General features: G+C 41.0%; 1 protein-coding gene across 1 annotated transcript in view; it reads left to right on the forward strand.

Annotated features, from left to right (window-relative positions):
* Positions 1–15502, forward strand: part of EGFLAM (EGF like, fibronectin type III and laminin G domains) — a 72484-nt gene that overhangs the window by 11436 nt on the left and 45546 nt on the right. The window contains exons 2-6 of the mRNA XM_066181075.1: positions 3804–3916; positions 5853–5936; positions 7060–7086; positions 11461–11578; positions 11827–11962. Coding sequence (XP_066037172.1) covers positions 3804–3916; positions 5853–5936; positions 7060–7086; positions 11461–11578; positions 11827–11962 — 478 coding nt within the window. The remainder of the gene's footprint in view (positions 1–3803; positions 3917–5852; positions 5937–7059; positions 7087–11460; positions 11579–11826; positions 11963–15502) is intronic.

Here is a 15502-nt window from a genome sequence, read left to right on the forward strand (position 1 = left end):
TTAAATGTATTTATGTATTATTGCATGTGGTTTGTATCAGTGAATTATTAGCATATTGTTTCAGGAATCTGCAAGTACCTATGACTACCTGCATGCCTTGATACAGCAACAACATCTAAAAAAAAATATTAAATTCAAAATATAATTAAAATCTAAAAGAAAAATTTCTAACAAATCCTTTCAGATATTCCATTCATCAGTATTTAAGATTAAAACTGTTTTCAAACACTGTTTGGATCTAATTTAAAATTTGAATAAGTTTTGAAATTTACTCTAAAATAGTAGTACTAGTTGTATATACTAGTAGGGATGAGCTTTATCCAATTAATCCAAAGTGCTTCAAATGTGAAGCTATGAACATTAGAAATGTATTTGGTTTGAAGTTGAGTTTTTTTTCTCATAACTGTTATCACTGTAGTAAGATTTTTGTGACAGTCCATGACTAGAAGGAAGGAAGGAAGAGCTATGCTTGCATAAGCAGTTTTTTTGCAGTAGCTGAAGGAAAGGATCTGGCTGAAGTGGCTGCTCCTGAGCCCTGCACAAGGCCAGCCTGGTTGGCTTGGGAGCAGAGAATGGATTCATTGGAGGTGTTTCTATTGTGTACTCAAGGTAACTGCACAAAATCACAAGGGGAGACGTGGAAGTGACATTTCTGCTGGTGGGTTCAGTGGTGGCAAGGAGCACCCAGAGGCATTATTACATAAAATCATACAATGGTAGAATGTTAAGGGGTTGAAGGGGCCTTAAAGACCATCTAATCCCAATCTCCCCTTGCCATAGGGACACCACCCACTAGACTGGGTTGCTCAAGGCATTATCTAACCTGGCCATGAGCACAGTTGGGGCATCCACAGCCTCTGGGCAACCTGTGACAGTGCCTCACCATCCTCACAGCAAAGAATTTAATATCTTCATTGCAGTAAAGGATAACACCATTTATTGGCCCAGGCTGGGGGCCATTCCCAGGAGGCACACATTTAGCCTGTGGCCACCCTGGTGGTAGCCCATGGGTGTTTGATATATGGGCAGAGGCTGTTGTATGTAGCAGTGAGAGCCACAATAGAAGTGGCACTTGTATTGATGGCATAAGCATTTTCACCATTTTTAATATGAATTGCTTTTGTGAGGCAAAAATTTAAATAATGGTCATTATTTTGAAATGGCAAAATTTACTCCATCTCAGAAAGAGTTCTTTTGTGTTCTTCAGTTTACTTGAAGAACTTGTTTGGTGACTTCTTTACTGGTTTGGTGATTTTTGCATATTTTTAGAAGTACAGAGCCAAAGACATGTATAAACGAGAAAGAAAGTAGCTGTAAGCAGAAAAGTAAACACAACATTGTCAGTTCAACATTGTTTATCTATGGCTAAATGCTCATTAAGTTCTTGTGTTTCATATACTTTCACAATGTGTAGTTGTAATATGTGTTAGAGTGCTCCCCCTTGACTAATGGCTTCTTTGTATGGCACTGGAGTCATTGCTCCCATTACTGTAAAAGCATTTTGGACAATATCAAACTTTCTGTCCCTGATGGGTCGGAAAGGAGAATGACTGTGTTTGCACAAAACGTGTTTAATTTTATTATTTATATAAATTGGATACTTGTTCTTTATGATCAGAGCAAATCTCCATGCCTTCTTAGGTATTCACTGGACCCAACTGCAGAGGACGCTGGCAGGGGGATCATCACTCAGGCAGATCTTCAGAGCATGTACAAGTAGTGGATATGTCCCACCCCCCTTGTCTGCAGTTTCCCAATCCAGAGGGTGCAGAGGAGGCTCTGTTGTGGTTTTGCACTATGCATGGTGCTACCAGATAAACAGAAGTTTCACGCTGAGTTTTGAGAAGAGGTATTTCTGACCCCAATCATAGGAGAAACTACAAATACTCCAAGAGTTTTACCCTTGAAAACTCTTCATTATTTTTTAATAGTCTAAACATGACATTTGACATAAAGACATAAATGTTTAGACCAGCTTCAATATCTGTTTTTAGTGTGCCTAATACATGATGCTCTGTAAAATCATGCAAAATACATGAAGCTCACATTTATCTCAAAATGGCTTGTCAGTAGAGCAGTGATATGTGCTGCAGCAGTTGTGATCAGCTGACAAACTGCTTTGATACGATTGCTCAAAAGCCATGACATCTCCTGCAGCTCAGTGCCAGAAACAATGCTTGTGTCAGATCCTGCCGTCACTTTGCCGTGGCTGCGAAAGGAAAGTTCGGTCCAGAAACGAACATTTTTTACTTTCTGCCAGGTTGTGTGAAATTCTGACAACCAGAAGTGAGTCTGTATCCCCAGATGCACATCACTGAGCTGTCAGGCCAGGAGTAGTGACAGCGGAGGACTGTGGGACTGCCATGCTGCATGAGATACTCCTCTCTGCCTTGCCCTTTAGCCTCCCCAGGAAATAACTCTGTGCATGGGTCACAGCTGCCACTGGCTTTCTTTTTCCTCTTGGCTCCTGGTCTGGGCATGAGGCAGCAGGTCCCCAGCAGACTGAGTGCCATGTGCCTGCCTGCCTGTCTCATGATTTTGTCACAGAGAGGGCAGGATGCAGTGGTGTGGTAAGCACAGGCCATCACCTGAGGCTGCTAGCAGAGAGAGTGCTAGGGCTGATGGTGCTTATGCCCACTTCGCAAACATGAATCCAGCCATATCCCTGTTGTTTAAGGGGAATTCCCTAACTTCTAGAGAGAAGTAAACAGGGAGGATAAAACAGGAGGCTCCTTTCTCTTGTTTTCCCTTGCTTAGTCCAGGGCTTTGTATTTACTCCACAATGACAATTTATAGGCCAGTGTAACTGAGGTCACTGTTTGGCTCTCTGTGTCTCTTTCATCATCTGCAACCTGGAGATAGTAGTGTTTTCTAGGGCTGAGTGAATAATTCATTATGTGGCTCCTTATTAAACAGATGTTGTCTCTCTGTTTGCAGATAGTCTGCAAATGGATTGCATTTTGTTCAAATTTATTTGTTGTTCCAAATTATTCACCAAATACTTTCAGTAAATAATGTTTGTCTATATTGCATTCAGAATATGAATTTGAAGCCTGCCTTACATGACTATTTGTCATTAAAAAAAAAAAGTTACCTCAGCAACTATGCCTTCCAGAAAACTTGTCTTGTAGAGCTTCCCCAGAAAGTAACACAAGGATGCTATGAATATGTTAAGAGAGAATGTTTAGGGTAATTATTTCTTCCTTATTATTATTGCAGCTGAAATGCTGATCTGCCTCATTGGCTGTTGTGAAGATTGTATTCATGGTGAGGGCCCAGGGTACATGGCCTGATTTGGCTCTCTTCTACACAGTCTTTCCTTCCCCAGAGATGTCCATATTGACTTACAGATGTGGTGTGTGATCTGCTCTGTCTTCCAGACCATTCCTGGGAGGCCTTCCCAGTAGTCTGAATCTGTGCCACAGACTGTACAAGCAGTGTGAATGTGTGTATATCCCTAACATTGGGTCCTGGGTAGTGTCCAGCATTTCAGGAACACATTTAAAAGCCTACGGAGTTGCTCAATGGCATTGCTTGAAGCACTGGGTGCTCCTGAGCCAAGCAACAGCTTGCCCACAGAGGAGATGTTCTCTCCTCCTTGTCTCCTGGTGTTCCACTGCTACCTTGGAAGTCAGAAGTTGAGGGGGTAAAGGGGCACCTAAGTCAAATCTGAGTAGTGGTCTATGTTTGATAGTTTGGAATGAGGGCAGCACAGGCCTGTTCTTCAAAGACATACCTGCCAGGCAGCTAAAGGAGAGGGGTTTTGTCCTGTGGCTCCTTATACAATGCCATTTTGTTTTCAGCAGATAGGCTGGGGCCTCCTGTGGATATTCTGCTGGATTCACTGAACTGCACAGCGTTCAGCGTGCAATGGAAGATGCCAAAGCAGCACGCGAGCACCATCACGGGGTACACGGTAAGTGATCCTCCGTGCTTCTGCCTGGCCTCAGACTGCACATACTGAATCCAGTGGGACAGCCTCTGCTCCTGACAAACAGTGCCACTGCCCAGAGAGCAGCTGGAGGACAGTGGGCTTCAGTGGAGTGAGCTATAACCTTAAAAAACAAACAGTTCATGTTTTAGAAATAAGCTATGATGGGAATTCTGGTTGGATGCCAAGGGCCTGCAGTGGATATAGGTTGCTTTTCTGTTCTGGTTTTCCTGCAAGGCTCTCACTGCCCTCTGCAGCTGATAAAACAATAAAGTGGAGCAGAGCAGGTAGATACTACACTGTGCAAGTGAGGGTCATGCAGATCCTTTGACTTGTACTTCCAGCCTGAGGATTACTTGAGCAGGTATATGTTTTCAAACTAAGCCTCTAAAACTTCCCAGACTGGCAGCAGGTACAAAGGAAGGACTGTTTCATGGAGTCTCTTCCTGGATAGGTACTGTACTACACAGAATCCCTGGGAACCCACCTACGGCCATAAATATCAGAAGGCATTTTGTTGTATTCTCCCCTACCTCAGAAGTCAGTTTCTGTTAAAGAAATAATAATTTTTCTGCTGTACTTAGCAATTTTATAGGGAAGTCTCTAACCACCATCAAGCATCTGCCATGTTATATTCTGTCTGCAGGGCAAAACAGAAGGGTTAGGCTAAACTGATTACTATATTTTAGTGTGCAAGAAGAAAAACAATGAGCACTAACATGCCATTCATTAATTTTTGTTAGGCATTGCTTTAACAGGTATTCCATGGCAATGAAACTCAGTCCAAAAATGGAAGTTAGTCAGTGGGAAATTAGCACCAAAGATGCAAGAAGTTGACTAGAATGCGTTGCTTTCCCCTTCAATAACAACAAAAAAATGAATAGCAGTTTTTCTTATTAGCATTTTCTGTGGACAGATTTGAAATTTACAGGAATAAAATACCCAAAATTCAGTTTTATATAAAAAAATGGGAAGCAGAATACTACTGAGTACCTTATTATTAATGTACACTAAAAGAATGAGAAAAATCCCTGCAATAGGTATTTCTGGTACAAATGCTCCTTTATCCCACAGTCTTGTAAATGACACCAGTGCAGCCCAGCTGCAGAGTTCATTTTATTGTTATGAAAATGCTATGGACTAGAATATAGTAGGCTAAAACTCCAAAAACCACTTGCCATGGCAAGGACCTGCCTCAAGCGGGTTCTGTATGTAGTTGGGTTCACCCTTCTCTGCGAGAACAGAGGTGCAGGGATGAAGTGGCTTAAGTCATAAACAGTTTTCACTCTTTGTGCATGGAGATCAAGCGTCTGAGCTCCACTTCTTTTTTAAAGCCTTGAGCTGGTGTGTGGCATGATAATAAAACCAATGACAAGCAGCATCAATAGTACTGTATCCAAAATGTCTTCACTGTAGTATCTTGACCTTCTGGCATCTCTGGGTCTCTGTGTACGGGAGAACAGATTGTCTGTCTCACTAGTCTCCAGTACTTGGCAATAGACATGGAGAGACATTTTATGATAGAGCAGTTTTTATAATGTCATAATCATATAATGTCAACATCTTCCTTACATGAAGTAAGGTGTCTTTGTTGTGCAGACTAGTCCCACAACTCTTCAGCTGTCCATGTTAACCACAGACAAATGGTGCACAACTAAAATTGTCAGCCCAGGCCTGTGCTACAAATGCTACAACTGTGTTTCACATTAGGTAAGTGTATACACTGTGTGGTGATGTCCTTTGGTCACACTGCTAACTTCTAGCAAATATGTAAGGAATATTAAAGGACTTCAGCTTTTCCTGCATTTGAGAAGGCTCAGATTCTGTCTTTAGTGTGAGAATGATGCACTGATGCACTCTTAAGTTGTTCTGAAACATTGAGTTATTGCTTTAACTGGTTTGACTTTATCTTCTTCCCAAGGTCTTTTACTCAGAAGTTGAAGGTGACAAAGCAGTTAAACAGCTCTCACACGATGTTCCCCTGAGTTTGGATATGATTAGCATGGTGAGTATTTCTTTTCATCAACAATCAGAGCACTGGAGCAGAACATGCAAGTGGAAACTTGCAACTGTCTCCTTGTTGTAGTTTTGTGAAATATGGTGAGAATCCAAGCTCCAAATCTGCTCTGGGTATTGAACAAAAAGAAATCACAATGTTTTTGTGTTTGCCTCATGCACTTTTTCTCCTTCTTGTCTGACCATTTTGCCATGTAAAAACTACTGGGACTTGTTCTCAGCTTCCTAGTACATGTCCTTTGACATCTACTAAAATAGAAGTTTTAATCTTAAAAGCATGCATTTTCACACATGGATGGGGTGGAATTGCACAACTGTGCACAGTTAGAGCAGCACTTTCACTGTTTAGGTATTGTAGTGTCTGATACAGGAGTGTGAGTTAACAAACGGTGTTTTTGCTTCTGTGTGAGACTGTGGCCTCCTGAAATATGGCCTCTTTAGCTGCAGTTCTGCAAGTTCATATTCTAGGAGATTCCCCCAGCTGCTGGTGTTTGTTTTGTTCTTGAAAGGACTACTTTTTCTCATTGCATTCTATTTTTTTAAAAGTTATGTTTTTTCTTTTATATCTCCTTTGCATTCTTGCTTTGGGGATTTTTTTCATTTGTCCTTTCTCTTCCCTCCTTCAGTTTTTCTGCCCCACTTCCTAACTAGAAGCATGACTGAGGAGGATGCTCAGATTTCCTGCAGGTTTCCATCACTCTGGTTGTCAGTTCTGACTTCTGCAGGATTCTGGGATCACAGTGAATAAAACAATACTGCTGTCATGAGATACCATTTCTTTATTCATGCATTATTTTCTCTCTTCTTATCCTTATCTGTATTTCTCTCTTGCCTTTTTTGTTTCTTAAAAACTATTCTTGCTTGTAGTGCCATGAAAGATCAAACAGCAGTTTTGGGTTTTTTTTTTTTATCTTAATCCTAACAGCAGTACTTCGTAATACTGGGAGAGGGGAGTCTGTATCCCAGTACTCATGAAGATGATTAACAGCTATACAGACTGCTGTATGCAGCAGCATTGGTCTTGTTTTAATTCCCTGACCCATTATTTATGTGGTTTTGCCATCACTTTTTATTATGTTAGCTCTTAACAAGTCCTATTTGCTTTTTCCCAGGGTCAACTTGAAGGACAAGCAATATTTGTAAGTATTGCTTCACATGAAACTTGGTCACAGATGTGATTTGAAATAAAATTGAATGTTTCTGACTTGGTCTCTCCAGAGACTCGCACACAAAAGTTGATCTCAAATGCTGATTCTCAATAGCACATATACATGATCTTTTGTGGTCAAAATGTAGCAGATAGTAGCCTCAAAAAGCTCAAAATCCACAGGTGGACAAGGTGGACACGTGTAGGCAAAGTAGCTCCCTTTTCAGCAATGGATAAATCTTCTTCTCAATCATCAGAGGTATTTATGGATGTCTTGTTTTGATGGAGTAAACTTGTGTAAAAAATTATATCTATCCAGGCAGTGAGGATTTAGAGATGATGAGGACAGTCAAGTAGTCAGACAGACAGTAAAAGGCAAGAACAAAGTCTGGCAGTTGGTGAGGAGATGAAGAGAGAAGAACCTGAGCCAGTCCAGAGAGAGCCAAGATGGAGGAGGAGCACAGGAAGAGGCCAGCCTTGCAATGCCCTGGAGGAAGGAGTGGGAGACTAGCTACTAGTATAAAACAAGTTTGAAAGAAATACTAGCTCTATTAATGGCTTTGCAGCTGGTGAATTAATCAGATTGATTATTTCCAGTCCTGCACTCAGTCCAGTCTGCTTCCTGTAAGCAGTAAACAAGTTGGGTGTATTGTGAACAGGAAGCAAGCAAGAGGTGCTCGGGTTTGGATAGGAGAAGGACAGCAATTTCAGTGTTTAACTGAAATCCCTAGCATCAACAGCCCTTTGCAAACCTTCATTTTCTGCAAGCTGTTTTTGGAATAGAGAAATCTCACACAGTTGGTGGAGCTCACAGAGCTTTTGTGGTGTGAAACAAGGGAAGTTTGGGTGGACTACAGGAGGCTGAGTCCTCAGGATGCACTTGAACCAGGACTATCTCGTTCAGTCCTAGCTGAGATGAGTCTGGATTATGGCATTCCAGAATTGAGGTTCCACGCTGAGCCCTTTTTTTCTGCTTGATAAAAATAACACTTCTGACGGGTACTTGTGGAGAAGTATGAATGGCTGGGTTTAATCAGCTCCCAGCTGTCATTAATCCTCCAGGAAGTGGTGTTCTCGATGAAATGCTTTCTGTTGTATTCATACCAAACTCAACAAAAATCTGCAATAGTTTTGTGGTAAAGTCTGCATAGTTACTGTTTCCATCACTAAGCCTCCTCTGCTGGTGCTGGGTATGACCCTGCTGCTTTCTTGGAGGCTTCTCTGTGCCACGTGGGACTGCTGTAGCAAGAGCTGATTTGCACTGCCTGTTTCTGTGAATGCATATGCTCATATGTCTGTGTTAGCAAAGTGGATAATGTATTACTGTGTATTATATTGTCGTAAACTAGAGAATATGTAAGTGACAGCAGCCAGGAGAAGTGCAGATGCAGTACCATTTAGTATAGGTGATTGTTCTAACCTGACATAACATTCAGGAACTCCAGCACACATAGTTGCAAAACTAGAAAAATCAATAAAAATTAGTCAGCTTTAAAGGTGGGACGTTTTAGGTTGGGCACAGAGCCTTGGAGAGCAACACTGCTCCCTGTCAAATCACTAAGCATACCAGTACAAAATGGGAGGTGACCAGCTGACTCCAGTAGTTCAAGGAAGAAGTTGTTGTCAGGGGAGAGAGTGTCATTAAAACCAGCTCAGTTCCTGCAGCTGTGCTGTAATCCAGGGTTTGATTTTTTTTTAATTAAAACAAAACAGAAAACAGACATACTTCTGGAAAACAATTTGTAATCCTGGTTTCTGTGAGGCAGTTTACTGAGCCGTACAAACAGTTTCAACACACTTGTAGGGAAGGCAAGCTGTGTGGCAGGGCAGGGAGGGATAAATGGGATAATCTAAGTGAAACTGGCTCCCCTACCACAGAAAAGGCACCACATCGCCTCACCCCATTTAACAACGTGAGTTTGTAATAAGAATACCAAATGTAATTTTTCAGGATTTTAGCAAGGGAGTTATGCAACACAAGAAAGTGAGGTTGGTGACTATTGAAGCATCATCAGCAATTGAGTGTTGAGTTTGCGGCATCAGGTTTCAAAATATAGATCTAATCTGAGTGGAGGGGGGACTACAAAAATGCTGGGGATAACTGTTCCACATACTACCTAAATTTGTTGTCTGTGAGGTCACTCTGTCCCTTCTGAGAGGGACAGAACTTGGGTTTAAGACCTGTCTTCTAAATGCAGGCAAGAAAAGAACTGAAATATGTAACCCCAGGCTGCTGGACTGTGGGGCACCAGGAAATGTGTTTCTTTTCCAGGATCTGATTTGAAAGTGTTCCTGGTGTGAGGTGGGTGTTCCCTGACATTGCCACAGGTCAGGGTGGCTTGGTGGTGTCCCGAATTTTTACTTAATCCCTGATGTTCTGATCCTTGAAGATTAGATGTTTGGTTTCAGAGGTACCCGCTGTGTGTTCCAGGGCTGTGTTCATGGAGAGGGCGCTGCCATGAAGGAGACAGGTAGCCACATGTGTAAGGCATGAGTGCACCTTGCAAAGGTTTTGAGGGCACACACATTGAACTTGTTGAATACCTCAGTAGATATTAGGGCTTTGATCTTGATTGGCCAGGCACTCAGTGAGATTCCCCTTGTTCAGTTTATTGTAGACTTGAGTCTGGAGGTAATAAAATGAGGCATGTACATGAATATCCAACTCTGTCCAAGGGCCAAGTTCCTGAATAGTGTGAAAACGATAAGACTGATAATGAAGGATTTTTTCCTTATAAGCATGAGTGTAATAAAGAGGAATACTGGCAGGAAAAAAATGCACATAGTTGAAGGGCAGACAGTATGTATGGCATGGAGGATAGAAAGGCAGGAGCAGGGGCATCAGTTCTGTCACCAGGAGGAGGTACAAGGTTTTCAGCAACTGGCTTCTCAGGTCACACTGTAAAAGACTTCAGTCCCTTCAGCTATGAAAGATCCAGATTAATCTTTCAGAGTGAGTGTTCTTGTTGCCTCTCTGTGGACAGTTACTATTCCAGCATTGTTTTCATCTCAGACTCATCTCAGACTTGTCCAGATCATTTGAGCAGCTCAAGGGTGAATGATGGAAAAACAAGATAGTGGTCAGGTGCTCTATGTTAATAGGAATTCAGTGTTGGAGCTCAAAAACCATGTCCAGAGAAATGACAGATGGCAGGGTGTTGCTGAACAATGTTGTAGTAATAATAAAAGTTCCCCAAAGAGTGGAGAGGAAGTGTTTTTTTCCAAAAGACCATCAAAAGGAAATTTAGCAGTTAATAAAATTTTGGGATTGTTTACTATTTTAATGCAACTGGAAGTGCAGATATAAAGTCTGTTCCAACATGAAGAAAAAGGAGAACTTTGCATTTTCAAATGCACTGTGACTAATGTGTTTAATATCAGAGAATGAAAACCAAAAGAATAATAGCTGTAAACCAGGTTTTTTTGTAAGTGCTTTTTTTCACATCAGAACAGTCTGTGGTATAGAACCTGATATTTCTGTTTCCTTGTATATGCTGTCAGAATTAATAAATCTGGAATTAACACAGACATTCCAGGTAGGCTGCAGGTCAAAAATACTCAATTTCTTTATACATGTACACATTCTCCATTAAAGATCAGATCTAAATGTCTGAGGCTGATCATGCTATGTGAAGCAGCCAGTGATGAAATACAGTGTTTTGGTGATGTTTTCTATTTTCTGGAGATTTTGATCAGGCTCCTCTGAAGAGTATTCATCAGCCCAAGCCCGTCACATGGAGCTGAGCATTGCCTCCTTTATGGTAGTTGTCTGTAGGTTAACCTTTCTGTGTTTGTGGCAGAAGGACAAATAAGGAAAATGCTCGCTTCAGGTCAAGGCTGTTAACTGAGCTCATAAAACTGTGAGAGATGATAGGATAGGGCTCTGCTCCGTGAGAAATTAAGGATCATCAGTTCACACTGCATCAAATTGCTTCACTCTCAGGAGGTTTTATGGCCTCTGAATTTAAAAGAGAAATAAAAACAAACAAGAAATCAAAAAAGGGAAAAAAACACCAGACTGATACCAAATGCAAGCAGTTGGCTCAAGGGAGGGAATAATATGTGACTTTGACTTCACCAGTGAAAAAGCTGAATATCAAATGCAAATGATCTGCAGCCTTATGAGTTATGCTGAGAAATGGGTCCAGGTCAACCTTGTGGATTCCCCTGGGGCGAGGCTGCATCTTGAGAGGAAACATGATTCTATTTGTGTTTGTTGTTTCTGAGCTCTGCTGTGCTGGGGATAATCTTCCTAGGAGAGTAGAGGGAAAATACCATGTAAGATCCCTGAGTCCCAGCTCACAGCAGCATCCCCAGTTACTCAGAATTGCTGTCACAACGTGCTTGTCCGCTCTTGACTTGTCAGGATGTTGTCATTGGCGACCTGAAGCCAGGCACTCCACACCGCGTCAGCGTTGGAGCGTACAGCTGGGCGGGGAAAGGACGGCCCAGCATGCCCAGGGGGGTGACAACTTTATCCCAAGGTAACTCTGCCTGCAGGGCTTTGTTGCAAAACTGTCGGGGCAGATGTCTGTAGCACTCGCACCTAGCCTCTGTCATGAGCAGTACCACAGTATTTCATTGGTACTTTTCCACAAATGTAGGGTTTTAGAGGGGCACTTGGGTGAGGGGAGAAGCCTGTAATTTGTTTCCTACGTTTGTGGGTGTTGGGCTATTGTGGATAGCAACCCAGATGCTTCTCTTAATGCTGTTCCTTTGCACTAATTCTTAGATAAGTGCATGCCTCCTGCGCCACCATATCAGCCCCAGATCGTGGTGGTTTCTGATTCAGAAGTTGCGTTGTCCTGGAAGCCTGGAGTGAGTGAAGGAAGTTCTCCCATCCAGTACTACACAGTGGAGTTTATCAGGCAAGTTTGCTAGTGGAGTCTGAATTTCAGTGTTTGCGCACTATAGTGTTTTGGGGTTTTTTTAATCTAAGCTGCACTACTCAAATGCAAATAGATATGATTAACTTACTGTGTATGGTATGCTTAGTTTTCCTCTCAGTGTGTGTTGAATTACCATGGAAATTTAAAGACAAAATCAGAAAGGATCCAATTTGTTACAAAATCACCAATAAGCTGTACTTACTGGTGGAAGAAAAATGAGGTCTGTTTTGATCTGTTGCATTTAATAGCGGCCTGGGTGAATGAAGATATGAGTTTCTCCTGTCATCAAATGCTGTCAAACCATGCTGAGAAAAGAGTGTTTGGCAGAGTGGTTTCCCTTGGCTGCTATAGAAAATAATCCGAGGACTAGATATTCAGTATGTTGGGCAGTTTTACCTGGCTAAAGTTATAGAATCATAGAAACATAAATGCTGGAAGGGACGTTCAAGATCATCCAGCCCAATCATCAACTCAACACTACCAGTGTAGCCCCTAAACCACTAAACTCAGTGCCAGACACAGACATCTCTTGAACATAGAGTGATTTGTGTCTTGAGCTTGCATGATTTAGACTTGCTTTGTTATGCTAATGCTAATCAAGTTTACATGAAATGTTGATCTCTCTGTTTAGATTTGGGGGGAGGGGGGGAGTGGGATGTGGGGTGTTGTTTGGGTGCTTTTTTGGTTCTTCTGTGTTGAAGTCTTAAAATTTGCAGCAGTAGGAATGAACTGTCAGAAGTTGCCAGTCAAATTGCTTTTGTAAGCTGCATAAAAAGGGTCAGGAGGAGGTGATTGTATCTGCAAGCATAAACAAGTATTTGTACTTGACTGTTCATATGCTTGTGTGAGCTAATATCTGCATACAAATCTATTTATTTTTATTTGCCTCAATGTTTACCCTTAGAGTGAATGTAAAATTCACCCTTTTAATCCTTTGAGTGAATACTTGATGACAGGTTTTAGCTGAGGTTCCTGGAAAAGAAGAGAGAATTGATTCTTTAACTACTCCGATCTGTAAAAGGTCAAAAAAATGGTTCTTCAGGAAAACAGTCATTTTTTAAAAATAATTGTTGTTGTTAGAACAGACAGGAATAACTTGATTTTCAAAGTATGGATACAGTCTAGAAGATACTGATATAGTAAAAAAATACTGACATTACAAAAAGAGTACCAAGACTGAAAACCTACTTGTTAACTGATGCACTTTGTATTTGAGCTGAATTTCCCCATATTTTGTTGGAGGCCATCCAATGTTCAGTGCACTGCGAGGCAGGACGTCAGGGCTGAAGATACTTATCTCCTTTGTATAATGTCTGCTGTAGACCTACAATGAAATTTCTTTAATATCTATTTTTGAACCCAATTTTTATCTTAGCTTTTTGCTCTCTCTCCATCTCTTCTCTCTCATTTGCTCAGTTGATGGGGAAGGGATTTTGTTGAGTTCTGATTGACTGCACTTCAATCACCTGTGCTTTTACTGGGAAGTGGAACCTGGAGGCTTATGTACACTTCTTCATGGCATCAGGAGCCTGCTAATGGAAGAAGTGGGCACCATCATCTCCATCTGACACACTAAAAGTGCACCCTTGAATGTTTTTGCTCGGCCAGGGAGTGGAAGGCTGCTGTTTAGGTCAAAAGATGCGAGTGATTGAAATTTAGTGTTTCATTTGCTTTAGACTTTGGGAAAGAATTTGGTGACAGCAAAATGTTTTGATTACACTGTTTAGTTTGGGGTTTAAAGCTAAATTGAAAGTGCCTTTGTTAATTTTGGGATTATGCTCTCTTAGACTTGGAAGCTTGGTTGTATATTTGGAGAAAGTTCAATGAGCCATAAGCCCTAATGGCAGTTAGGGGTAAACATTTAACTTTAGGCTTCATTGTCTTTTGCTGCATATAGTTTTAATTACTATAAAATGTATTATCATGAGCTAAAGCTAGTCAATCAAACCAATGTAAAATTAAATCAGTTCAAGTAAATTAGAATTGAGTCCTCTTATGTCAAAGAAATACACCATTATCCTGTGATTTTGCAAAATTATTAACTTTCTAATGCAAATCTGTCATTTTGCTTGGGTACAGCACAAATGTCTAAAAAATATGACATTGTTTAAGTATTTTCCATCTCCTTAGAATTAACTTTATGACTTTAACCCTAGGGAAAATGTGGGACAAAACACTCTTCTCAGTTGCTCAGCTGTGATACTGGGGAAATTCAGTACATCCATGAAAATTCAGTACATTAATTGTTTTGACATACCCGAATTTAATCAGAACCAGAGCTAGCCTCCAACCTGTCTCTACTCAGGGTCTCTACTTAAATTTGGTGCCTTATTTAAGCACTTGCCCAAGGGGTTTCCCTTGGGACTTGTTGGTTTACTACAGGCAATGGAGGGCTGCAGGTGGCTTCAGAAATAAGATGAGCTGAGCTAATTCAGCCTCTACTCTGCTGCTGACTAAAAGGGGATGCTAAGGCGACCACAATCCCACTAGTCTAACCCAAAATATATATAATGTCTATGTAACTTTGTAGGCTCAGTGTAAATAATTCTGTTGGTTAATGGTGAGAAGTATGTAATATAAAATTACGTTTTTATGGAAGCCTCTAAAGCAACACCCTGGACTTAAGCGTATGAGCTTGGGTGATTTTCCTAAAGAGGCTGCACAAAATTAATTCTTAAAAATGTCTTGGATATTTTCTCTCAACTATTCCAAATACTCAGATTTTTTTTCTGTTGAATGCCTACGTGATCTTTTAAACTTGGTGACTAATTTACGCAATTTTTATAGCTACATAGCAGCTGCAGAACCACAAGTGTTTCAGCATCACATGCCCTAAAACAATAATCTCATTGCTATGTAGATGAAAAAAAAGCTTATAATATTAATCTTGGCATGCAAAGGAAATTTTTCAGTATCTTGGTAGTGACATGAAACTTCTGCTGCAATGAACTAGTCAGGTTCTGCTGATAAAACTGGAAGATTTATTGGAATTGAGATGTTAGGGTGGTGCAGATTCAGCATAGAGTTGTGCAGAGATTTCTTGATTAGTTTGAAGCCTTCCCTCTCCCTCCCAGAAAAATCTGTCCCTGAATCCATCCCCTGCTGAACTGTCTGTCTCTGGCACTGCACTGAACCAGAGAGTCACTGTTTGCCTTTGTTTGCAAAGAATCTGAAACAATAGATCTGACCAGGGAGACACCTCCCAATGTCTAGGAAAAATACTTTTATTACTGTTTCCCTGATTATTGCATGAAGCAGGCATATCTGACTCGGTATTTACCTCACTGCTTGTGAGATAAACTCCTTGAAAAGGTAACTGATGAAGAAAAAGGAGTGAAAGGTATTAGGAAGGAAGTGCTAAACAACATTAGGTAGCAGCAGGAGAATATCTAACAAGAGAATTAATTACCAAAATTGTGCACTTTTCCTTTCCTTACAGTTGACCTGGCATATTGTTTGATTTATTTTGTAGAAAGTGTCACAATAATGTGAAATAATAGTAGTTCCTAAAAATGATGT

The sequence above is a fragment of the Chamaea fasciata genome, unplaced genomic scaffold (genome assembly GCF_029207755.1).
Source record: "Chamaea fasciata isolate MVZ Bird 193981 ecotype frontalis unplaced genomic scaffold, bChaFas1.0.hap1 SCAF_4, whole genome shotgun sequence".
Taxonomy (NCBI): Eukaryota; Metazoa; Chordata; class Aves; order Passeriformes; family Sylviidae; genus Chamaea; species Chamaea fasciata.